A 24,798-nucleotide genomic window follows, 5' to 3' on the forward strand; every position below is an offset into this window, starting at 1 on the left:
TTAAATTATGGAGGATATAGAGAAGGATGGAACGAGACTTAGAAAACCAGAGATTAGACTGTAAAAATTAAGGGGTTAAAGTAATGGACGCGCTTATGAACGTTCTCAAACAACTTTCTATATAGTTGCTATAACAGTTTGGATCTTTATGAATGGAATCTGACGGGAAACTTACGAAATCCCAGTGAAAGAATTTGACTTATAACGAAGCTGCGTAGGAGGGAAGTTTCTCTCGCGATAATTTTGAATTCTAGAAGATAGTGCTTCATTTCAGACGACAGACTCCCTTCTACTGTATTTCAAATGACGATGGTTTGTCAACAAAGTCCGACAACTCTTACAGTTTTAACACATATAAAAAGAAATAAAAACGTACAAGTTTTGTAAATCCGAAAAAAATTCTATAGCTTCTTCATGATAAATTATATTCCTTATTCGGAATTTAAATTTGAATTAGGCCTAAAGTCTTTGATTTTAGATAAATGATATAAACAACAACACACTTTTGTTTTGATCTCGTCCCTGGTATCAGCCCTCGGATGGTATCGGCCCGCGCCCTTCGGGCTTGGGCCGATACCAACCGCTCGGGCTGATACCAGTGCCGAGATCAAAACAAAAGTGTGATATTCTATATGTATCTCTTACATTCAAAACGATTGTTCGACAATCATTCATATAAAATCAACAATACAGCTGTTGTTGTTTTTTTAATGATGGAATGATTTTACAAGTCGCCTATTGCGCTTGTAGATAACAGATCAACCATTCAGTCTGTAGGTCTTCTGTACGCGCATATAACTCGGCCTAGTGTTGGCCTATTTGTTCAAGAATTGTGCTAAAACTGTGAAAAATTTATTACATGTACTTATTACGTTATCAGTTATTACAAAATCTTCCCGCCAGAGTTGTGTCTAGACCGAGGCGTAGTTTGAACACACGACAGATTGGCCAATACAAACTCGTTGACCCGGTGATTCAAACAACAGAAATAGAGAAAAATCTTTTCAAAACACTTTTCTAAAAAACCATTGGTCTGAAGTACTAAAACGTGCATGGAAGCATCCTCATGTAGGTGTAGATTCAATATATGATCCCCAGAAGTAGGCTGAACAAATTAAACTGAATTTCAGATCTAGAGCTTTACACATATTAACGTACGTCATGCAAACCTCCACAAGCGTAGGTGACAAGGAGGATGGCCAAAGTAAGCAGATAAAATACACGTACACCGTTATACTATGGTAGGATGATAGTTTTCAATATAATTGAAGAACTATAAAATAATTAATCTAGTTGATCATATTTGGATGACTTGTCTTCTCTGAAATAAGTCGCCTACTCCAAGTTGTCATAATATGTTGCAATAATGTCTATAAATTTTACATTTTTACTTCATTAGAGCGGCATAATTTATATGCATTTTTTTTAGTGCAACATCATAAACCATACATGTTTTTGTTGCAAAATGATTTCGCTCTTTCAAACCTCAAAATTTAATAAACCAATTCTTGTTTTCTGATTTATTGCAAAAAACAATAAAAACAAACTGGTTGTCAGTAATCAGCTGTACACTATGATACAAGCAAATTGAAAATGTAATGGATATGTACATGTAAAAAGTAAAGCTGTACAGTATAAAAATCTTCAACAATAAATATCAATTGAACAAAACATTGCAAACTTATATACACAATTAATTGGCATTGAAATGCAACAAGATCTATGGATGAGGTTTTTTACAAATACACATGTAATTCATGATAAAATTTCTACATTTGTGTGGAGACGATCAATACTAAGGTGCTATAACATGTATAATGTCTGTCAAAGCACTACACTAATAAAGCTAGATTTTTTCCAGATATTTCACGACTTTCTTCTATGATTCTTAGTGATGAATAAACAAGTGTTTTGTCATCTTTCACTTCATATCTGTACAATGAAAATCATATCTTCCAAATAAAATGTGGCACTTGAAGAAAAAAAGAACACATTAGAGCATTGCACATTCAGACACTGTAAGTACACAAAGCCTTGTTTATTGGTGGCTGTCCCTTAAATCTCACTAGGTGGGGTATCTACAAAATTTACAAATATTTGAAGAAAACGGTAACACTGCGCAGTGCTTTCATTGCTTAGTAAGCTCTGGGCCTGTTTGTAGTTTACGTATCTCAGTCACTGGAAAGTTCCCGTCGTTCAGCACACGGTATTCGTTCCCCTGAAGTCATCCAGCTGCTGTTGGTAGTTCTTGGCCACTTGTGACACTGTGCTGGTACTCTGTCGCAGAGTTGGGACTGTAAGAGGGACAGTAATTTAGTATCCCAGTAAGATATTCAGTGACTAAAGTTATTTTTTTAAATACTAGGGTACATTGCATTACTTACCTATAAAAATTCTTCATGGATAAGACTATTATAGATTGTGTTTATAAAAAATTATTACTTTTTCAACCAAATACATTAAAGAGTTGGTTAAAAATCACTATACATGTACTCTTCTAAATTATAAAGATGTGCAGGTAAAAACAGAGACTACTGAGTCATTATGCCCTGGCAATAAAAATGCAGGACTTAATTTCAAACGTTCTACTTTCCTAATGGCCAGTCTGTTTTGCTTAAAACAATAAAATATCACAATTATTTGCTCCAAACTTTTATAATATAATGATTAGAAAATTACCATATCCCATTCCTTGTAAGAATAGACGGAAAGCTTCACACACTTTTCCTGGTTGTTCTTCCAAAGGCATCCCTCCACAATCCTGGATCTAAAGAACAGATTCATACTGTCATAAAGTTACAATTCTCTATAATTCTTTCACTGATTTTCAGCCAACAAAATATTTCTGCAAAATTAAGTACATACTTAACTATTATGACTTTTAAACATGATTCAATAACAAAATAAAACTTGCCTTCAGAAAATCTGTTTTTTCTGGGTCCAACTTTCCATTTAGTTCAACAGTTTCATCCAAATGAGGAGAGTCATCACCAACAATTAACAATGTCTGGCATCTACAACAGAAGACAGGTATACATGTATAAATATGTTACTGCATATTTTTAATCCTATCAAATGCTGAGTTGTTGAAGTAAATGAGCTGTATTTTAAACATATAATTTTCAAATACATGTACTAAACCAGTTGGTTCATAATTCATCATATAAAATGACCAAGATGCACGCACACACACACTAATAGACACATATATCCAAGACTGTAACTTACGTTAGAGTTTTGGTACCAATTCTTCTTACTGGATCCAATTCTCTTTCGATGCCCAGAGGGGTTCTCCTAGAAAAAAAAAAACGATTGGTAAATTCTAGCTATAACCTCTTTTTGTAAATGGATGTTACATACATTTGTGTACATGCATTTATTTATTTTTCCTGTGTACCATGTGACTTGTTATAAAGAGCTGAAGGAACAATAAAACAGCATGTGCAGACCCCAAAAAATTTTCACAGTGGGGTGGGAGTTATCTATTAATAATAATAAGTTTGCTGTGAAGGGGGGTCCTAGGCACATTTTTGGTAATTATACAATGTGAATTTAATAAATTTGAATTTCGCCCTCCCCTAGATCCATACATGGACAGGGCCTTTGTATATATACATGTAAGGCTCTAAAGAATTTGTTACCTGTTTTAAATCTGTTTTTAATAGGTAAAAATGACTTACGCCAGATAGGATTCAATCAAGAGTGAAAGATTCTGAGGGTTGATGCTCTTAATGTATTCTTTGTAGACAGTTGTCAAATCGTAGTTTTCCCATTGGGTTTTCTGGAATTTCAAAAATAAACTAAAATTACAAATTATCAATTTATTTTCCATCCAAATAAATTATTTTTCAATGGGGAAACATCAAATAAATGACTTAGTGGTATGCTTTTGTCTATGAAAAACTCTTTGTTCAGCTAAAGTACTTACTGATCCGAACCAGTGCCAGAGGAGGTAGTCTTCTGTGAATGTGGTCATGTTTCCTCTCCACAGATACCAAGAATTTAGCTACAAAAAAAATTAAAAATGTGACTAAAGAATGAATTCTAGAATTCTACACAATGTAAGTCAAATAAAATTTGATGAATTAAGCATTTTGATTTAGACAGGTGAAATTGCAAATTAAATTAAAATATTGTATTAAATATGTAAAAAAATATTAGTCCCCTTTTAAGTCATATTGTTAAAGCAGCCAAAACTAACACAACTCAGAAGAAACTTACAAAATATGAATAGTTTAGGACTGGTGATAGACCAGTCACATAGATTATGTGGATTATGTTGACATGTAGATTAAGGTCAGACGACACGTTCCTCAATTTTAGATAACTTTTTCCAGGAATTTGTTAATGGTTTACAACTACTTTGACAAGCTTTCTTGCAAAAAATTAGGGTACCTTACCAGGCATTTCTGCAAAATACTAGAGTATGCAATTTCCTATATATATAATCTTTTTGAAGATACACTTGAATTGCTGATATAAAAAAAATACATCTACAGCACAGCGAAATTCACTATATAATAACTATATCTCCGCGGGGCTTTGAACTCACGACTTCTAGAATCTATACACTTCTGGCAGTGAGCGGCCACGGTTCTAACCACTCGACCATCTAGACGGATAACCAAATCCAAGTAAATTTTGATCATTTTTAAAGTAATTATAAAATTAGTATTTTTCATTGGAACTCTTTATTACAAGGAGACACAAAAAAGATTCTCGAGGAACATGTCGTCTGACCTTAAGGTACAGTGGGGCCTCAGATATCCGGACGCCAGATAACCGGAAGCTTCAGTTTACGGACGATTTTATTTGGGAACAGATTTTTTATACGTTATTTTGTCTCATTTATCCAGAATTCCGCGTTCTGGATCCGGATGGTCTGTTTTTACCACAAAACACTGATTTACTACTAATCTTGCTTCATTTAACCGGACGGTAAAATTTGATGATACATTACTCAGTACAAAAGATTACCCCTGTCAATTAAGTTTCACGCTTTTTTTACGTGCTAGACCCTCATGAGTAGCTTGTATAAACACACTGACTTCCCAAATCACTTTCAAAAATTGGAAAATTGCGAAGAACAGTGTATCACACATATATCACACTTTGACACAAAGAATTTAGCTAGATTCGGTTATCATTATTGTCTGGTTAATATTTAATGACAAAATAATAAAATAAAGCAGAGTTCTTTATATCTAAAAACGTTCATAACAACAGACAACTCTAGTATGTGCTGCTATATGGTATGAAAGGCGAAAAAAACTAGTATCAACATTGGGAGCCATTGTATACAAATACATTATCATTCATGACAACAATAGACATATTTCAGATATCCAGACGCTTCACCTATCCGGACGATTGGACTTGGGAACGAAAGCGTCCGGATAACTGAGGCTCCACTGTAATTTCTTCTGTGCTTTGACAAACTCATATTATGAATAAATCAATAAATGAGCTGGCTGTTACCTTCTGGTATCCCCACTCCACCCAGCCCGCTTTGTCTGCTGATCCATTGATCAACACCAAGGAGTCCACGTGTTCAGGGTGATTGAGCTTAAGTACAGAATTCATTACACAGGTGTTAATGTACATGTATTAAGTTTTTTCAATGATAGAAAAAGGTCTGAAACAATTTGCCCAATGTAATGTGGCATTAATCCACTGTCATGTCTTAAACTCTGGAATCAAGTTTGTAAAGTATGACAAACTTACAGCATATCTGCACAGAACGTTGACTCCTGCTCCTACACCAAAACCTATGAATCTCTTGATTCTGAAATGGAAATCAGGATACAAACACTGAAAACAGCTTTATCAGATGTACAATTTTGAGAGACATCAAATTCAGAGTTTCACACAAAATTTCACTAAACTCCATACAGCGATTAAAGAGAGTTGCGCTAACAAAAACACAGGAATGACTAATGGATGAATCCATATCTAATTAAAGTAATGAAGAACTGACGGGAGTTGATTTTGTCGATGTTTATTTATTTTAAAATCAATGATATGTTATTTGGCATGACAAGTACATGTATTTTCTAATTTGAATTACGCACATTTTTATAATATGAATTTTTGGACTTTTTCGACAAGAATGTTGAGAAACCCCCATATGAATAATGTTAAATAATATTTAAAGATAAAATTAATTCAATCAAACTATGTATCAGTGATAGAAATATTTTTCGAAAATTGTATGGATCCAAGCAATATTGAACTCTAGTCTCGTTCAACCAAACGCTCGGCTGACACCGTAAATCTCCAACAAGGATTTACGGAGACAGCTGAACGTCAAGTTGAACGAGACTATATTGAACTCTGGCGTAGGAATACATTCATGTACGACTACAAAAAATATCTAAATTGTTTGTACCATTTAAAATCTGACTATTTTCAAGGTATTTATAAATAAGTTTACTTGAAAAACAATGCTTTAGCATACATTACATCGAATTCATCAATTATTTTCAAGAACTAAGTCTTGTCAGCAGCAGTGATTTGTGCTGAGGTCCAAACACTGTTTCACTTTCGGTTTGTCTGAGTAACTGCATAGGAGAGTTGATTAAAATCAACTCCCAATAATATATACATGTATCCCTTGCAACTTCTTTGCTTGTGGTATAAATATTACATAATAGAATGACAATGTTATGTAACCTGTACTATAGAAACAAATTTCATGAATTCCTTATGCATGTATGGACGGATGGTCAGATATGCTGGGATTGAAATAAAACATTCAGATATTTTAAAAAATCAAACAACTTACTTGTAGTGGTTAACAACTGAATGAATAGCCTCTCCGAGCTGATCCATGGTAGGGTAGGTGAAACTGTCAGGAAGAGAATCAATAATAATTATGCATGGTAAGTCAATTACTGTATCGCAAGACCCTCCATTAACAATGAACAATGATTTCTGAATCACTTCTCAAAAAGTAAGTTCTGCATTAATCAGTTGAAGTGTCTTTTAACTACTTATTATTATATTAACTACTTTATCTTTTACAAAAAACAACACAAAAGTATGGAATTTTATGAAAATATGGATTTGTATGCCAAGAATTAAATAAAGCACAGCAATTAACAGGCAAAATGATATCAAGCTTAAACTCAAACTGATTTAAATATTGGTGCTACAAAAGTTGTGGAATTGAAATCTTGCATACAAAACTTATTTACTCAATAAGATTTAAAAATTCTTTTGAATCAAAGCAATTTCATGAGTTCACAACACAGGAAAGTTGATACATTTCACAAACTGAGAAAAATTATATACACCACATTATCTTATGGTAAAAAAAATAAAATCTTAAAATATAGAATGTAAAATCTGAAACCAATTACACATGTATATTGTATAAAAAGTAAAAAAAAAGAAGAAAGAAATAAGTTTTGACTTATTTTGGATGCAATTCTACAAACCACTGGTCTCTCAAGTAGCTGTTTGAGTGTTCCAGATGTTAGAGAAAGAGATAAAAAGATGAATTAATTCAATACAAGAGCTAGCTGTTGTAGTGGGAGACTATCATGAGAAGGGAGAGATGGTCAACTTGTGGTATCAATACCATGGTATCTAGAACTGTCACCAAGTTGACATGATGTTAAGTTTAACTCACTAGATTACTACAGTTCATATGCATAGTAATGTACCAGGTAGTTTTATGGTGTCAAGCTATAATAGTATCGAGTTAGAAAAACTATTAGCTCAGGTAAAGATTAATATAGATATGAAGTACCGGTAAAAGATTGATAAGCAATATGCTGTATAACTTTGCATACTAAGAAAATTTCACTGAAAGATAAAAAATGAGAGTATATGTACTCTGCATTTACTGGTACATTACTTATCTTCATTTATGCATTCTGGTTTATAAAGAGAATGTACAATAGTGGACATCTGAAGTTTGGTCATTATTGAATTTTGTACTATAAATGCTAACATGCAAATTTGTTTCAGCAGACACATGCAAACAATTTAATTACTGTAGATTCCTTATTTTAAGCGAGTACTTAATTCCGTGATTCAACAGTTTTCCATCAAATCACAAGAACATAAAACCGCGAATGTCAAAATTTTATCATAATTTCATGTAGTTTACATATGTTCGAAAATTAAAAGCAAGATATTGAAATTCGCGAGATGGACTTCTCGCGATTTTACGGGGATATAAATTCCTTGCGTTTAATTAGGAATTTACAGTATCAAAAGACTGCGTTCCAGCAGGATTCATGCATGTTTCTTTGACCTCACCTGGAAAAAACTTTTAAAAATGCTCTGAGAAATTATTGAATTTTTTTTAGCTACATTATTAAGTTATTTGACTTTGATATTCCATTAAAAATCTATTTTCATTGTCTATTTATAATAAAATACGAGAAAAAAATGGCCTGCATAATGTCTTTATCATTTTCCTTTAAAAAGGCACACTTTTAATCATTTGATAAACTATGAGATTGCAATAATGATAATATTTGATTACAATGATGTACATGAATTAATAAGATGTTGAAAAGGCTCAACATTTTTCCAATCAAAATTCAGGAAAAGGATGGGAAATCTGCAGTATAATCTAAAAAAGAGAAAATTCCTACAATCCAGAGAAAAGCAGCGAGTTGACTTCCAATGTAACATTCTCTGTCAGCAAATGTCAAAATGGTAAAGTGAAAAGAAAGAAGATGAAACATTCAAAATTCGAACAAACATTTTTTGTCCACAAATTTGCAATTTTAATTTCACTTCAAGAGAATTTTGTTCGGAAGCAAGCTTTTCTCAGACAACTAGCAGAAATTCTTCATCACATTAAAACAAAGCAGTAAATCCTGAAGTTTTACAAAGCGTTTCTCTGTTTGGTAGCAGCGAATTAAGACTTGCGCAGTATGTAGTGCAAAGACAAGCAGAAAACAAGTCGTCTGACTTTCATACATGATGTCTCCTTGTTCTCTAGCTAGGGAGGCAGACAACTAAGACAGAAATGGCTTTCCAGATAAACATCAGTGTCAAAACATATTACAAAGATTTTAGCTCATTAACAATTAACCAGTTGATAGCATTATAAAGTTGCATAAAGAGAGTTTTCATATAGCTACTAGTAGTTATATTAGAGTTTATTTGGCAGACAGAAATTCAGAGAGAGAGAAAAAGATTGCTTTGCTTGGACAATTTACAACTTCTATTTTTGTTGTGATCATTAAATGATTGTTAGAATGAGAGAGATGGGTTTACAAGCAAAGAAATCTTTTTCCTCTTGTTGTCTACATATGTACTAGCCATTTCTGTGTCTGAGGGTGGCCTAGCTAAACATACCTGTTACCCAGTGAATCTGGGTTGCCTAGGGCATCCTGCCTATTGAAAATAGCAAACAATAAATATAAGCATCAGTATTTAAACCAATCTGTCATTTACATGGAGGTTACACGGCATGATTGACTGTGCAACAAAAGGCAATAATTATATTGGTGTGTTTATGTTTCATAACAAAAAGTTTTATCAAGTTAAAAATAAAGTTTTACAATTTATTCATAGATAAATTTTTCCTTTTACATAAAGTGAACATTACATAAAACTATAAACCATTTTCCATAATAAACAGCATGCTCTCTACAAATTACTCAGAACCCTACAACGTAAGCCTTCACCACTGAATAAAACCAAGACCAATTTAAGTGTTGAATATTCCATCTCCATTTACCATGCTCTGATCAAAATCAACACACACATATACCAGATATATTTGTAACTTGGTGATCAGTTGCTCAAAACAAACTGTCATTGAACAAAACATTGCAGTTTTTTAATCTTCCAAGTGTACACTGGGAAAACTTATGTACGGTCCACAAGTGCAAAATCTATCTTAAGTTTCTGCAATGCCATAAGTGCAAAATCTATCTTTCTGCAAAGGTGAAACAAGATTTTCATGGGGGATAGATCCCTGTTTCATGTCCCATAACCTCAGTAAAACTGTAGGCAAATGAAGTCCATACAGTAGAACTTATTCACCAGCTACACACGAAGTGAATATCTCTGCTTAAATAATTTAATGTATTGCAAAACAGTGTAAGTCTTTATATAATAGGAAAAAATAAATAAAACCCAGAAAGGAAGATATAAGTCTTACTCGGGTCGTAAATGGAGAGCGCCATCTTCCTGCCCAGGTGCATTGACATGGTACACACAGAAATGTCGCAAGATTGGCTGCATATCCGTAAAGTTGAAAAATCCTTGGAAGCATGTGATGTCTAAAAATTGTTGATTAAAAGCATTTCGATATCAAACTGCAAATTCAAATTTAGACCCAATATGCAAAATTCTGTATTTCATTTCATGATGAATAACAGAAAATAAAATTTGACAATTTGCATTTGTATTGTCACATAACCAATTGAATTTGGAGGAGAGATTTTTTTGGTTTGTTACAAGAAGAAGACAAATATTTCCATGCATGGACTTACTGTTCAGACCGATATCATGGAATGTCAAAATGGCAAGCTTTGACCTGTCTCCCTGAATAGCAACATGAAGGTTTCCAAATGGTGTCTCAATGTCATCCTCCTTTACAAAAAATAAAAATCAAAGAATTAGAGTCCTATCGATCAAAATTGTTCCATGTTAAACATCAAAGTAAATTAGACACTTGTTAACAGCTGTTTGAATTGTAGGTATGAACAAACCTGAATCAAAATGCTGGAGGCATTGTTAGAGAAGTTTCTTGGTTCTTTGTCCTGTACATTTATCCCCGTGAACTCTATCTCTGTTAGTTTTTCCATCCTTTTCTGCTGTAATAAAGGTAAATGTCATAAGTAATGCATAAAATACAAAAATATTCTTGATTTGTTATATCTGAAACAAAAATTCAAATGTTAAATTGTTAATTGAGCAAAAACCATCAATCTCTGATAGGATATAAAAGGCTTAGTTGAGTGACTGTGAAAAGAGGGCTTTTAATATAAAATTGATGAAAGTTAAAAAGTCAGTAATAGTAGCAATTTCTTATTTTAAATCATATGTATAAATAATCTTTTAAGGTAGGTCTAGTATTTGGAATAAAGCACATAGTTTCATATAGAGTTAAACCTATGGCTAGAAAAAGTTGACAGTGATATGTGTGTAGAATGTTTCAGTTTTTATACTGTCATATGAGATGAAAATAGAATCCAGCCCTTTTGCCAACAAATACAACAGTAGTAGCATAGAGTCATAAATCCTCCATCTAAAGGTTACACAGCTCTAACAACTTGTAATAAATAACCCTGTGGCAGACCGGACTGTATGTTTTATAAGCCATTGGTAATCCCTTTATTTATCTAACAGAGATAAACAATTCATAAGATTAAGTTCATAACCAGTTGTGTTTTCCATATTTTACTGTCTGTAAAATTTACATACTAAAAAAATTGAAATAGTTTGATACATTTTAATAAAGTCTGAATATTCAAAAAATATAATTCTGTTGTCTTTTATGTTATAATTTTTACAATTTTAAAAAAAAAAATTTAAATACAGAAATCTACAATTATTTAGTTGTTTGAGACACAATGTCTAGCCACAACCCAATAAATTTTGAATTATCATTTACATGATCCATGATTGCAAATATTTACATTTCTTCTGTACTAAAAACAGAAGGCTGCATGAATTGCACTTTATTTTTTGAAAATGCCTTTGTTTCAATTTGAGAAATGCTCTTGTGTCAGTTATACTATATGTATACTTGATGGGTTTTTTTCTTAAATGGTGACTCTTAGTCCACCCAGGTTAAAACAAGCTCTAGCTTATGAGTCAATGACTTTCATCAGCAAAGCAAAACAGGAACCAGGTATAAGCTGTATACCTTTGAAAAATATTGCTTTGTTAAGCCTTAAATTGGTACAGGGCTTTGAAAGGAATTTACTTTGGTGTAGTTTTCTTGATATAGCATAGATATATGGGTGGACTAAGAGTCTAAGACAATGCAAATTAATTTCATCATTTAAAAAACACCAAGTATACGTATAGTATATTTTTAACTGACACAAAAACGTTTCTCAAATTGAAACAAAGGAATTTTCAAAAAAAGAAGTGCAATTCATGCACCCTTCTTTTTTTTTAGTACAGAAGAAATGTAAATATTGACAAAGCTAACAGTAAGAATGTGACCTCACAGTAAAAGGTGATGTACTTGGCCTTGCTCACTGTGTTTTTTGCAAAAACTAAAAACAAACATCTGATTCAATGAACCATTTACCAAGCATATATGGATCGAGTTTGAGAAGATTAATTGCATTGTCACATAAATGAATGCTACACATGTCTCATGTGATGCCTGTTTCAGAGTAAACAAACCAAATTAGCTATCAGTGCAGGTACCGGTACTTGACCTACATGTCACATTCTTTACAACATTTAATAAACAACTTATACTAGACATCTTTGAGATGGTGACCACTTCAAAGGGCACCACTTAAATAATGGAATTAGGATTAAAGAATATCAGAAAATTTTGCTTTGACATTGACCTATGACTTAGAAAATTTCAGGGTGGCTTAGAACTTTAAGTTTATCACATGTGTCCAATCAGGTGATCACCATAGTATACCCTTTGACATATAATTTTTAATCAATGCACTGTCAATCACAGGGATCTAACTCAAGTTGTAGTGGTGAGAAGCAAGTGCAATGTCTACTGTCCTACTTAGACTCCATTTAAACTAACAGTTTTTAAAATCTCTACTGTGGTTTCCACATGGGGATGAAGTTCATCTACACATTGTTGATGCCTCTCAGCCTAACATTGTAGTGACATAGGTCATCAACAAATTACAGACTTGTAATTTTCTAGGAGATTAAAGAAAATATTAATAAGTAAGAAACATTCTTCTCTCAATTCAAAAATGTGAGGTTTTATCTGTACATGTTGTAAGGCTATAAAAGCCACAGGTAGCAATTGTTTTTGTTTACAAGTCTAACACTTGCTATTGATATTCACCTGTCAGCAAAAGGAGGTAAATGTAATTCTGTTTTGACAGTGACAGGCGTTATTTATTAAAGCTTGACTGAATAAGTTGACTGTTCATAAATCTTTGCCCCGGGCCATCTTTCATGGAAGCGTGGTCTGTAGTAATCTATACTATAGTTGCATTAATTCATAAGGCAAACTAAATTAACTAAAATCAACGTGTAAAGAAAAAAGGGCTGAAATATTTTGTGCATCAGAATGAAATCCAAATAAGTTTGTGTTAATGTATACATTATTTCCCAAAGTATATACATTAAATGCTAATGAGAAAAAGAATATAGAATATGGACAGGCTATTTACGTCATTTCAAAATAACATACTAATTCAATTCCCAGATTTGTCTCTTTTGTTGAACTAGAAGGTAAAATTTCAATCATTTTCATCAAATAAATCATCATAACTTACCTTAATCAAAATTTATGTGTCCTCAAACTTTTAAGTTTTCACCTTGTAAACTCTCTAGCAGAATGCAAAGTGCTATTTTGTAAACACATCTATGATTGGATCAAGCTAAGAGCATGGCCAATCAAAATGCTTCTTACCAAATTCATACTAAATACAAAACTTTTCGATAAACTTTGAAGTATCCGAAATAGAATTATTAGTTTTATTTTATATATACATTATTTTTATTGTGAAAACTAAAATATAAGAAAATTTGAATTCCCGAAAATTTCAATTTGCGTTTGTGGAAATCTTATAAGTCATTTATATAAATTTTTCACAATAAGATATTTCCGGAAATAGGAAGGCCACGCAATCTTTAACGTCACCAACGAAACAGCGTCAAAATGGCGTCCGAAGGTCTATGGGAGGACAGAGATGTCCGTTTTGACATCAATCCACAGCAAATGAAGATGCGACCTGGTGAAAAACTGATTGATGCCCTGAATGCCGTTGAAGATACTAAAGGAAACAATGGAGATCGCGGTCGTTTGATGGTCACAAACCTGAGAATTATATGGCATTCCTTGGCTCTGCCCAGAGTAAATTTATCCATTGGTTTCAACTGTGTCATCAACATTTCAACAAAAACAGCCCAGTCAAAGCTTCGCGGTCAAACCGAAGCGTTGTATGTTTTGACAAAATGTAATAACACACGGTTTGAGTTCATCTTTACGAATCTCATTCCTGGTTCTCCAAGACTCTTTACAACTGTCATCTCCGTCCACAGAGCATATGAAACATCCAAGCTTTATCGCGATTTGAAGCTACGAGGAGCGCTCATTCACAACAAACAGCTTCGACTTTTACCACAAGAACAAGTTTACAACAAAGTGAATGGAGTGTGGAATCTCTCCAGCGACCAAGGAAATCTGGGGACATTTTTCATTACCAATGTTCGACTGGTTTGGCATGCCAACATAAATGAATCCTTCAATGTCAGCATTCCATACTTGCAGATGAAATCTGTAAAAATTCGTGATTCAAAGTTCGGACTTGCCCTCGTGGTCGAGAGTTCTCAACAGAGTGGAGGTTATGTTCTTGGGTTTCGAATTGACCCAACAGAAAAGCTACATGATGTTGTAAAAGAAATTCAGAGTTTACACAGAGTGTATAGTGCTTGTCCGATATTTGGTGTGGAGTTTGAGTCCGAAGAAAAAATTGAAGGAGCAGATGATATGGGGGTAGATTATCAGCAGGATGATGTTGAAATTGAGGCTGATAATTCCTCAGACGCCTATGCTGCATACTTTGCAGATGGAAACAAGGATAAAGACAGAGATCCAGTTTACTGTGAAGAGCTGGGACTTGCAATAGAAAAATTAAGAGATGGAATCACCTTGCAAGCTCTTTGGGATGTGCTTGCTTAAGTATACATGCTGGTTTATATAAGAGACCTTTCATCACTGTACATGTCTGTTTTAGTGTATTATTTAATAGATGTCCAATAAAATTATCAAAAAATTATATTGAACTCACAGTATAAACTAGCAACATTTGCAGTCATTGGTTAATATGCCCTTTCTTCTAAATACGTACAAAAATTACCACCTGGTAAGTTTTAATTTATTCATAAACCTGTATACTAGTGTGGAATCATTAAAATTTGTGGGGGCCAATTTTCGTGGATTGCTTAAATTTTACAGGTTCGTGGGGATGTAATTTCGTGTATTCTCGTATACCTACAAAAGGAAATATTACTTTATTGCTTAAATTTATTAATTCATGGAGGATGTTAATTCGCGGATAAGAGGTACCACAAATTCAACGAAAATTGAGCCACCACGAAATCTAATGATTCCACAGTATGCTCATTATGCTTAATATGGTACTTTAAAGCATAAAAGTTTCCACTTAAAATTACTGCTTACTTGTAAAATATTCATTAAGTCAATGAATGTAATATTAATGTAGTAGAACCTCAAAAAGATCCAGTGCTAGTGAAAATGTCATTCAGATAACACCTCTTTATTAAAAAGTCTCCTGGGATCTTTAAAGTACCAGCAAAATTGAAATCTACAGACAATATATGTATTTCCTGTTGTTTTGCCAACCCTTTACTACCATTATGCGAGTTCCGCATAGCAGGTGTTTGCATGTGCTCACCAGAATTCCCTATTCTCTAACACAAATTTTGGTACATGCTTCAACAAAGTTGATGTTACTTTGAGATATTTTTGACAGTTTCTAGTTTCATCAGATAGACATGATGTTCAAATAGTCAACTGAATATAATACAAAATGTTACTTGTATGGATGAAAGATAAAGGGGAATAACTCCTCTCAAAATGGAAATAAAATTGCTTAACGATAGTGGATAAATGTGTTTCCTGTACTTATTAATAATTACATTTTATTCTAGAAGAAATATTTTTGCTCATCATAATTAAGCACTTGTTTTAATAGAATTAAGTGTACATGTTTGTATTTACTGAGTGATTATAAAAACTCGATCCTTCCTGAAAACTATAAACCTACACCAAGGGTCATCTATTTCCCAATTTTGTTGAGTTTTTCATGCTCATCAAAAATATGCACTCAGTTCGCCTGCTAAATGTCAGCAAGTTGAGGAGATTTTGAAATAGTTTATGAATGCTCACAATATCAGAAATAGAATTTCACCTTACACCAGATCCTTGATTCACTCAAATTTCAGGCAAGACCAAAATAACATTATTGTTTGATTGGAAATGCCTCCAGCCTCATTGAAATACCCCCGCTATTAAAAATTTATTAGCAAAAAATAGAGAACTTTCTTATTATATTGTGATTTTTATTTTTCACCAATTTTCAATAAGTTAAACGTCAAGTTTGAAAAAAATTCCCTCCTTCCCTGCTGGGTCTAGAAACCTCCAGACGGCAATTCCAAACAAACATTTCTTTTAATATGGCCTAAATAAAAGAAATAGTGCATTCAGATATCGTGAGTTAAAACACTGCTGTGATGCCATTTCTTTGTTCCAGCAGTCTAAAATTTTACCTGTGACAGTTCAATTGTAGTGAGCTTCTTAACTTTAACATTGGACTGTCTCATGTAAATCAACAATGAAATTCAATGGCAGCATTTTAGGTACCATATATGCCTCAAACACTTCTGTATGAAAAATTATCAGACAGTTCTCCGCCCTAACAGGCCTTGTCTGTCTGATAATTTTTTCTACAGAACTGTTTTCAGCATATATCCATTACATATATCTGTAACTATGATATTAGTCATATCACAAAAATGACAACCAGCACAATGTATTATGTTGTACATGTTCTACATTTTAATTGTAAAATTACCGGTATTAGCTCTGACCTCACAAATTAAAACAGAAAATTCTTAATAATATCTTTCTTCATGGTAATCAAATGAAAAAAGGTATGGTACACTTCAACATGTCTTGATGGTTTAAATATTTCAGTCACTAAATTTGAGAATAGCACATGTAATGCAGTCAATATTTTGTCTATGATCATCCCACCATGGTCCTCTTCCTGCCCCTCATTCTCACCTCCTCAAGTTTTGCTATGACATCTTTAGACCCTGTATCATTGCTCTTGCAGTAAGCCTCCAGTATAACATTGAATAACTTCTCTGTGTTTGGATGAGTGCTTATAAGTGCACGCTCTAAAACATACAAGTCAACTCCTTTGTCTTCCGACAGATTTTCAAAGAAACTTAAACCAAAATCAATAAGACAAAGTCTATTATTTGAGGGATCTCCTTGAAGAAGCATGTTTGAAGTTGTCAGGTCTCCATGTACAATGTTCTGCTTGTGCATAATACCCAGCGTGTGTCCGATGGTATTTGCAAGGGGAGTGAGAGTTTCTATGGCTTCTACTGCTGTCTTACTGCTCTGAACACTCTGAATGTAGTCCCTTACAGTTACGGAATCTAGCATTTCTTCCATGTAGATACAGGAGGAATCCATGTTCACAAAATACACAGTTGGAGTGAGGATACCTGTGAAAGATAAAAAAATATATCTCTAGCTGGAACATCTGATGGAAAGAAATAATAGAATCATTTTAACAAGAGCTTGAACATTATGTAGATTAGTCAGATGGCAATGTGACATAGTCCTATCTAATCCATTGCTTGCAACTAAGCCATGGCTCTTAGAAATAAATAAGATTTGCATGGGTTTGGAGCTAAGATCATGCAATTGGTGCATATTATGCTTGACACCAGCATCATTTTTAACTTGTTTTGATGCAAGTACCGTAATAGATAGTTATGTCCCACTTAAAGCCCACGGTCTTGTTAAAATGATTCTAAATCACAACAAGAGAGACAGAGAGAAAGAGAGAGACAGAGTGTGTGTGAACTTGTTGAATATACCCTTGTACATGCATATGTACCTTTTTACCAACTTGCAAAATGAGCGGTCAGTGGGTTTTATAATTTTATTATAACAAACAAGTCTATAGCAAGTACTTAAATTCATCAAACCCTGAAACCTAAATTTAACATTAACAGGGACCTAGTTTAGACAGACAAGACGGGGATGCAGGAGAAAAGTAGCTAGCAAAATCAGCTGTCTCCCTAATCAAATAAGGAGTTACTTTATATAGGGGACAGAACAATAGAAAACTGTCATTAAAGTTATTGGTTATTGTATAAATTGGGCGTTACCAGGGTAATAGAAGTAAATCACATCCAGATTGGAATACTAATAATAATAAATATAAATAAAATCTCGATCTACCACACATGGAAACCTTTAAAAAAATAATTCTATTTTATTTCAGTTATAAAGTTTGAAGCATGTCAAGACTATAAAAAATGACTCCCTTCAGAAGAGTCAGAAAATTTTCTGACTGTCGTCTTATCCGAAGATTCAGTAGAGATAACAATGAATGAATTTTAAATAAAATGAATTATATAAAAGAGTAAAGAAAGAAACTTAGAATATTGCACAGTTTTTAACCATAAATGCATGGAATAAAGATCACAGAAAGAAAGATAATCAGATATACCCCGTCTGTTTATAAATTCATAAATAGAGTATATCTCTTTTTCCCCATACATTTAACGGTTTATTGATAGAAATTCAGAGGCCTTTGGTAAAGATATACTACATTTACTATAGCAAACAACTATAAGTGTCATACCACTCATCCTACATCTCAACATTGCTCTTATTTCAGACTTCACCCTTTGAGCTGTCAGTGATTTGTCAAGAATTGGGTGTCTGTATGATTTGCTAAATCGTTCTTTGACGATGCATGGCTTTCCATAAAAGTCCGTTTTATGAATCTTTGCTTCAGCACCTTGTTTCCACAATTCCATGTTGTCTCGCTCGCTCCTCGCATGAAATATTATGCTCACACTCTTTTTTCATTTTATTCAAATTCGATATTTTTGCCTTTAGTAAAACACAGATATGATAAAGATTAAATATTCTACCTTTTGAATCTCCAGAAACAAAAGAGCTAGGGATAAGTCATTAATTTAAAACCCTATAAAATATCATAGGCATCTCTATTTTATATATAAAATCCCAAAAATTGAAGCGTAATCTAGTTGAATTATTTTTCAAACATTGACCAATTAAAATGTTTTTTATTAATCGTTATGAATATAGATAATATTTTCTTTCAATGTTTAAATTTATATTAATAACTTCTCCTGGAGCACCTTGCAGACAGCTGCTTTTAGAATGGCACAATCCAAGGCAGAGAAAAAATTTACATTGTATTATTTTCCCACTTCATATTCTTCTCAAAAGGTAACCAATTTATTTATCGGGTAAATGATTTTAACTTGTCGATGATACTATCCACTGATTAATTCATTTCAATGGACTTATAACGTTATGTGTTTGATCTTCACTATCTTGTCATGCACGTGAAGGTCAAAATGACAGAACTTCACTGTATTTACAGACTAGAAAAGTAAACAAAGTGTAATTAGAGAAAAAAGTGAAAATTGATGTGCCAACATTCAGCCGAGATTACTTTTATTTAGTTTTCTTTTGAGTCTTTACTGTATTACCGCGGTACTACATATTGTTTGAAACATCTTTTATAACCAGGGAATGAATGAAAGGCAAATAACATCCAAGAAAACATAGTTTTACCATAGTTATTTATATAACTTTTTCTAAGAGAGAGAGAGAGAGGAGAGAATGAGAGAGAGAGAGAGAGAGTTTTAAGAGTTAAGTTTTATGACATAATTTTACATTTCTGGAATTATATTTTTAACAAATACAGGTACTGCTTGCTTTATTTGAGAAAGAGCTAACGTTCACCCCACGCCTTGTAAGTTTGTTTTCTGGACAACACAATCAACCATGGTATGTCAAACTAAATCCAGAGGGGGCACATGTTCCTGTTCTCAAAGATGAGGCAGCAGACATGATCATCAATGAGCCTGAAAACATTATGGAATATGTGGACAAATCCTCAGAAAATGGTAAAGAGTGGTTTATCTATTTAAGTTTTGTTGACAAAATGTGTTTCTAGTGATACTGGTATTATACATGTTAATTTATGCCCTCCAGCTACAGTGTATGCTTTACAAACTCATTTATTTTCTTAAGCAAAGTACAGTTGTCTTTTCAGTATCTCAAAATGATTCGTTTATAATTAAAGTAATTCACCATCAGAAACTCAGGGCTGGTCTTTCATATACACAAATACTGGTCATTGACCAATTTGTTAAACTTTCCTTAGTCCTAATTATGACCGTGCATGTATTTACTGTTTATAGTCAAGAGTGAAAATGATTATTCATAGACCTTAAAAAAATGTTCTTTAAAAACATGCTTCTGTTTATGAGGTTGCATTTGTGTTTTCATTTACATGAAAGTGTTAACTTCAGAAGGAGCTAAAATGAAAAAGAATGGGAATTATGAAATAGTGAAAAGTTCAGACCTTGGGTTTCTGACAATGGAAGTAACATACAGTGTTAATCAAACAGGAGGTTTACATAAACAAAATTTCATATTTATCTATTATAATAATAGTATAATAATTATTATCATGATTATGAGCTTTTTTGTGATTAGTTATTAGAGTATAACTCTTTTATGTTAAATCTTTTAATTCAGCATGAAGTTTGTAAACAGATGTGGCATAAATTACACCTGGAGTAATAAATTAATTTTTTCTACAAGTTTAATATGTAGAAAAATCTAGCTCTGGACGCTTATCACGCCACAGTTTGAAACTGCAGGCTTTATAACATGTTGCATGTTTCTCATGTTCTCAGGTGAGACATTATTTCCTGATGAATCTTCAGAACTTGGAAAACAGGTTAGACAGCTTTGTAAGCGGTTGGATATGGTGGAAATGGACATTATAACCTATGGTATTATTTATCATCCACATCTGTCCGAGGCAGGGTGTCAGATTTCAGGGGCGGAGCAAAGGAGTATGAGGGGTCAGTATACTTCTTATCAATTAAAATCATGTTTGTTTTTTACTTAGAATTTATAAACATAATTGTTTGATATTATATAGTTAATTACAGTAAATCTAGTTAAAACTGGTGTACTGCCATATGAAGCTCTGGATGCTCAAAAGAATAGGCAGAATGGTAAAACCAGTGCATGTCTGCCCAATGCTAGATTATTAAGATGAGGAATGTAGCAATACAGTGTCTAGGTTGTGTCACATTTTTAGTTTTCATTTACTTGAAAAGTCTTTTGTGTGGATATAGCAATAATTAAATTTATTTTTTTTTCCAGAGAATTTTGCAAATCGACTGAGTTACTTAACAGAGCTAGCAGCAGCTCATCCTGCACTAAGGGACAGCTACCTCACAAAAAGCCAAATTGCAGCTCAAAAATTTGACACCATAACAGATGAAGCCAAAGTTAAAGGTCACCTAGAGGCTCTTAAGCGTCTTATGAAAGATATCGAACAACAGCTGAAAGATCTGAAAGAGAGTAGGTCTTATTTGCTATGCATGAAATAAAAATATGAATTGCACAAAATATGAACTGGCCTGTGTAATTAAACAATTAAATTAGGTGACACTCTGAGCCAAAAAAATTAAAAGCTTTGCAATCATTTTATTTTTCCCTAGCTGTATCAAGTCAACTTTTAAAGATGATTTTGGTTCTTGATATGAATTATTAATTTAAAAGCATCAAAACTTAAAATAGAAGTAAAAACTAATAAACATGTAGGAATTTCCAAGGTATTTACAATGTGTAAAAAAAACACAACTAATGTATTATGATTGCTTTTTGTCTGCAGAGAATGGAGATGTGGCAGATGTACTATGGTTGTTTGGACCAATGTTTACGGCTGCCGATATCCACCTAACGGTTTTGTTAAACCGCTTGACTTTGCTAGGCATGGACAAATATTATTTCCCACCAGACCAGTGCCCTCACATTGACAGTTATTTCTCACAGGTGAAGAAGCGTCCCACTTATATACGACTGGAGAAAGAAATCTCAACTTTGAGACTCACTTTACTTTGGGAAAACCTCAAAGCCTGGTCGCCTTTCTTAGCAGGGGCTGCTGGGATAGGCGTAGTTGCGGGAGGAGCCTATCTAGTTTATCAAAAAAATAAATGAGGTAGACTTTAGGGACTTTCGAATGAACATTGTTGTAATATGGTATTGTAGAGAAAAAAAGAGTGTAGCACAAGTCCATAGAAGGGTTTAAATGTATGACTTGCTTTTACTGTGGATTTTTTCCTTAATATTCACCAGATCTTTCAGTTTAAAAATTTTGCATTTAAATCTTAATTGACATGTTGGTCCATTTTTTGATGAATTTTTAATGTCTATCAGTGCAATTTTAATATTATTTTATAGTTTTGGTGCTTCCATTGAACCTTTTTCTGTCATGTTCATTTTTTGGAAGTGTTTATGTTGAAATCAGTTGTGGTGTTCAAAATGTAGAGTAATGTTTGAGACATGTTTTACCATTTTATATATTTTAACTGAAACCAGTTCATTTTAGAACTGACTTTTTGAAAGGTCGATATACGTATGTTGTGAATAATTTATAAAGATAATGGATAATCATGGTGTTTTTTAAGGGTGGAGTAAGGGGATAGTGTTATGTACTGTTGGAACAAACATTAACCATTTAATTGTTAACAAGATTATTATTGGCATTATTTCCAGTATTTTTCAAGGTATGTCAAAGTACATACTACATAGCTGATGGAATAATCAGCTAATGGGTCTGGTCAAATCCCACATATTACAGATATCCTAGTCATAATTAAAAGTGTCTCTCTTCAGTCTATTCAATCGGAGATTTTAGACTTCTTGATTCTCTTGGCACTCACTTATTGCAACAAATAGTATTAGTAGTATATAATTATGAACAAGGTGAACTACTAGTATACATAAACAGTTTTAAGGCTGAAATGTAGCCTCAATTTTGATTTTATAGATTTATTTTTGTCTTTCTTGCTCTGTCACCACCCCCTCCCACCCTCCCACTTTCAAAATTCCCTCTTTTCAAAATTGTTTGCTTTTAAAGAAATTTGATTTTCATCGTTGATGGAGTGTTAATGTTAAAATGGCTATTGCGTAATATCGGATATTATTTAAATTAATTATAGAAAATACAGGTATTCATTTTGGATACCATCATCTTCTCAAGTCAAGAGTTTAAGTTCTGATCAAACCCTTGTGAGGAGAGAAGCTGATCAGAAACTTGTAACTTGGGAAAATGGATTACCATATAGATGGAGATTTCTCTGTAATATTGCAGTACTGCACTAGGGCTTTTAATTTATGCCTTAAAATCTTTCTACAGTAATCCAGGTATGGGATAGTAAATATTGTTCTTAATTCTAATGCAACCAAAAAGGTAAAATGATGCACTTGAGCCATTCAAAGTAACTGTAGGCATTAGATTTGCAGGAAAATTGTATGGTCTATTTACAGGTTGTGTTTACATTCTGAGCATACCTATAGTATTGATATTTTACACACAAATACTATTTACTGTTACTTACATTGTACATTTATATAGTATTGTATTTATAACTGATCTTTTCAAACAGTTTTAGCATGCAATGAGATTCTGTTCCATTTTCAAACTGCTGATTTACGAAAGTTTTAGAGACTGACAATGACTGTAGGAGAGTACTGTGTATTATTCCTCACCTTTTTTTTTGTCGTTGCTTTTTTGTTTCAGTTTTTGTGATGTATTGTGATAGTTATTGTTATAACAGAATAAACTTACAAGTTCAAGGATGGTGTTGGTCAGATCCATTCAAACTAAATGTACATGAAACTGGTACCTCGTATAAGTTTATCCACTCTGGTTAAAGTCAACTTGTAGATAATCTAATATTATTATACAATACGTATGATACAATATTATATAATATACAATATTGTATCATACGATACAATATTATATATTTTGCAATATCATATGTAACAGTATCATGTGATGATATAATTAAATAAATAATACAATATCATATTATACAATATTATATCATAATATACAATACTATACATAACAATATCATGATACAATATCATATCATAAAACATCAAAAAAATTGATACAATATCATATCATATATTACTTTTTACAATATAACATATGATATTATATTATATTATTTTCATGCATTGTAACGAAGAATATCATTGGTTCTTTTGACATCACGTATCAAAGTATAAAAATGCAGATTGACCTGTACTTTCTAAAAATAAGCTTTAAAAACTCAGATTGACCTGTTCTTTCTAAAAATAAGCTTTAAAAACTCAGATTGACCTGTACTTTCTAAATATAGAAATAATTTTGTTTTAATCTTGCCAATTCTTCTTTGGAAAATAATATAACGAATGTAACCCTTTCACTCGGTCAATCCATAGATATATCGACTTCACAGAAAAGCATATGCTTTTCTGTGAAGTCGATATATCTGTGGATCGACCTCATGAAAGGGCTATATTTGTATAGTATCATATTTAACAATAGTGTATCATATAAAATTATTATACAATACTTTATCATAGGAATCATGTTATATCATTTAAGAACAAACACATCTATCTATCAAGCAGGTTTGAGTGAGGTAGATTTTTTTAGCATCATTGATAATGGAGACCAGGCTCTGCATCTAAAGCTACCTCTGCATTTCATTTATAATATAGTTAAATCAACTATGCAAGCTATTATCTATAAATCATGTGACCTGTTCCAAAAAACTAAACCTCATCCAGCATCTGAAACCTATGGCTCAGATTCAGCATTCATGCCTGTCAGGTGCATCAGTATCATAAGACACACCATCCATGCAAGTTTGGTGAATCTAGGATAAGTAATAACTAAGATATATTTTTTAGCATCCTTGATAATGGAGATCAAGCTCTGCATCTGAATCTACCTCTGCGATTCATTCATATTATACATGTAG

General features: G+C 32.8%; 4 protein-coding genes across 8 annotated transcripts; 2 read left to right on the forward strand and 2 right to left on the reverse strand.

Moving 5' to 3' along the window:
- Positions 1 to 1,505: 1,505 nt before the first annotated feature.
- On the reverse strand, positions 1,506 to 13,542 carry LOC105344981 (protein NDRG3). 5 transcript variants are annotated; one of them, XM_011452927.4, is made up of 15 exons: positions 13,416 to 13,542; positions 10,686 to 10,787; positions 10,467 to 10,566; positions 10,133 to 10,253; positions 9,322 to 9,360; positions 7,440 to 7,457; positions 6,785 to 6,847; positions 5,725 to 5,785; positions 5,479 to 5,565; positions 3,929 to 4,006; positions 3,681 to 3,781; positions 3,229 to 3,294; positions 2,915 to 3,014; positions 2,680 to 2,767; positions 1,506 to 2,294 (listed from the first exon to the last, which is right to left on the reverse strand). In XM_011452927.4, exons 2-15 carry the CDS (start codon positions 10,779 to 10,781, stop codon positions 2,197 to 2,199), a joined length of 1,116 nt encoding a protein of 371 aa, XP_011451229.1. In that variant the 5' UTR covers positions 10,782 to 10,787; positions 13,416 to 13,542; the 3' UTR covers positions 1,506 to 2,196. The 5 variants fall into 5 exon arrangements, with proteins under 5 accessions (XP_011451229.1, XP_011451228.1, XP_011451231.1 ...); XM_011452926.4 differs by having other exon boundaries at positions 10,686 to 10,790; XM_011452929.4 differs by lacking the exon at positions 7,440 to 7,457.
- A 219-nt stretch (positions 13,543 to 13,761) lies between these two features.
- Positions 13,762 to 14,921, forward strand: LOC105344983 (Bardet-Biedl syndrome 5 protein homolog). The gene has a single exon (XM_011452931.4). The coding sequence runs from the start codon at positions 13,802 to 13,804 to the stop codon at positions 14,822 to 14,824; it is 1,023 nt and encodes a 340-aa protein (XP_011451233.2). The 5' UTR covers positions 13,762 to 13,801; the 3' UTR covers positions 14,825 to 14,921.
- A 1,779-nt stretch (positions 14,922 to 16,700) lies between these two features.
- Positions 16,701 to 18,789, reverse strand: LOC105344984 (EKC/KEOPS complex subunit TP53RK). Its single transcript, XM_011452934.4, has 2 exons — positions 18,555 to 18,789; positions 16,701 to 17,403 (listed from the first exon to the last, which is right to left on the reverse strand). Exons 1-2 carry the CDS (start codon positions 18,730 to 18,732, stop codon positions 16,913 to 16,915), a joined length of 669 nt encoding a protein of 222 aa, XP_011451236.2. The 5' UTR covers positions 18,733 to 18,789; the 3' UTR covers positions 16,701 to 16,912.
- Positions 18,790 to 19,043: 254 nt separating this feature from the next.
- On the forward strand, positions 19,044 to 23,614 carry LOC105344985 (ganglioside-induced differentiation-associated protein 1). Its single transcript, XM_011452935.4, has 5 exons — positions 19,044 to 19,171; positions 19,656 to 19,857; positions 20,656 to 20,826; positions 21,134 to 21,334; positions 21,648 to 23,614. Exons 1-5 carry the CDS (start codon positions 19,103 to 19,105, stop codon positions 21,971 to 21,973), a joined length of 969 nt encoding a protein of 322 aa, XP_011451237.2. The 5' UTR covers positions 19,044 to 19,102; the 3' UTR covers positions 21,974 to 23,614.
- The last annotated feature ends 1,184 nt before the right edge of the window (positions 23,615 to 24,798 follow it).

This window comes from Magallana gigas, chromosome 3 (assembly GCF_963853765.1).
Source record: "Magallana gigas chromosome 3, xbMagGiga1.1, whole genome shotgun sequence".
NCBI lineage: Eukaryota > Metazoa > Mollusca > Bivalvia > Ostreida > Ostreidae > Magallana > Magallana gigas.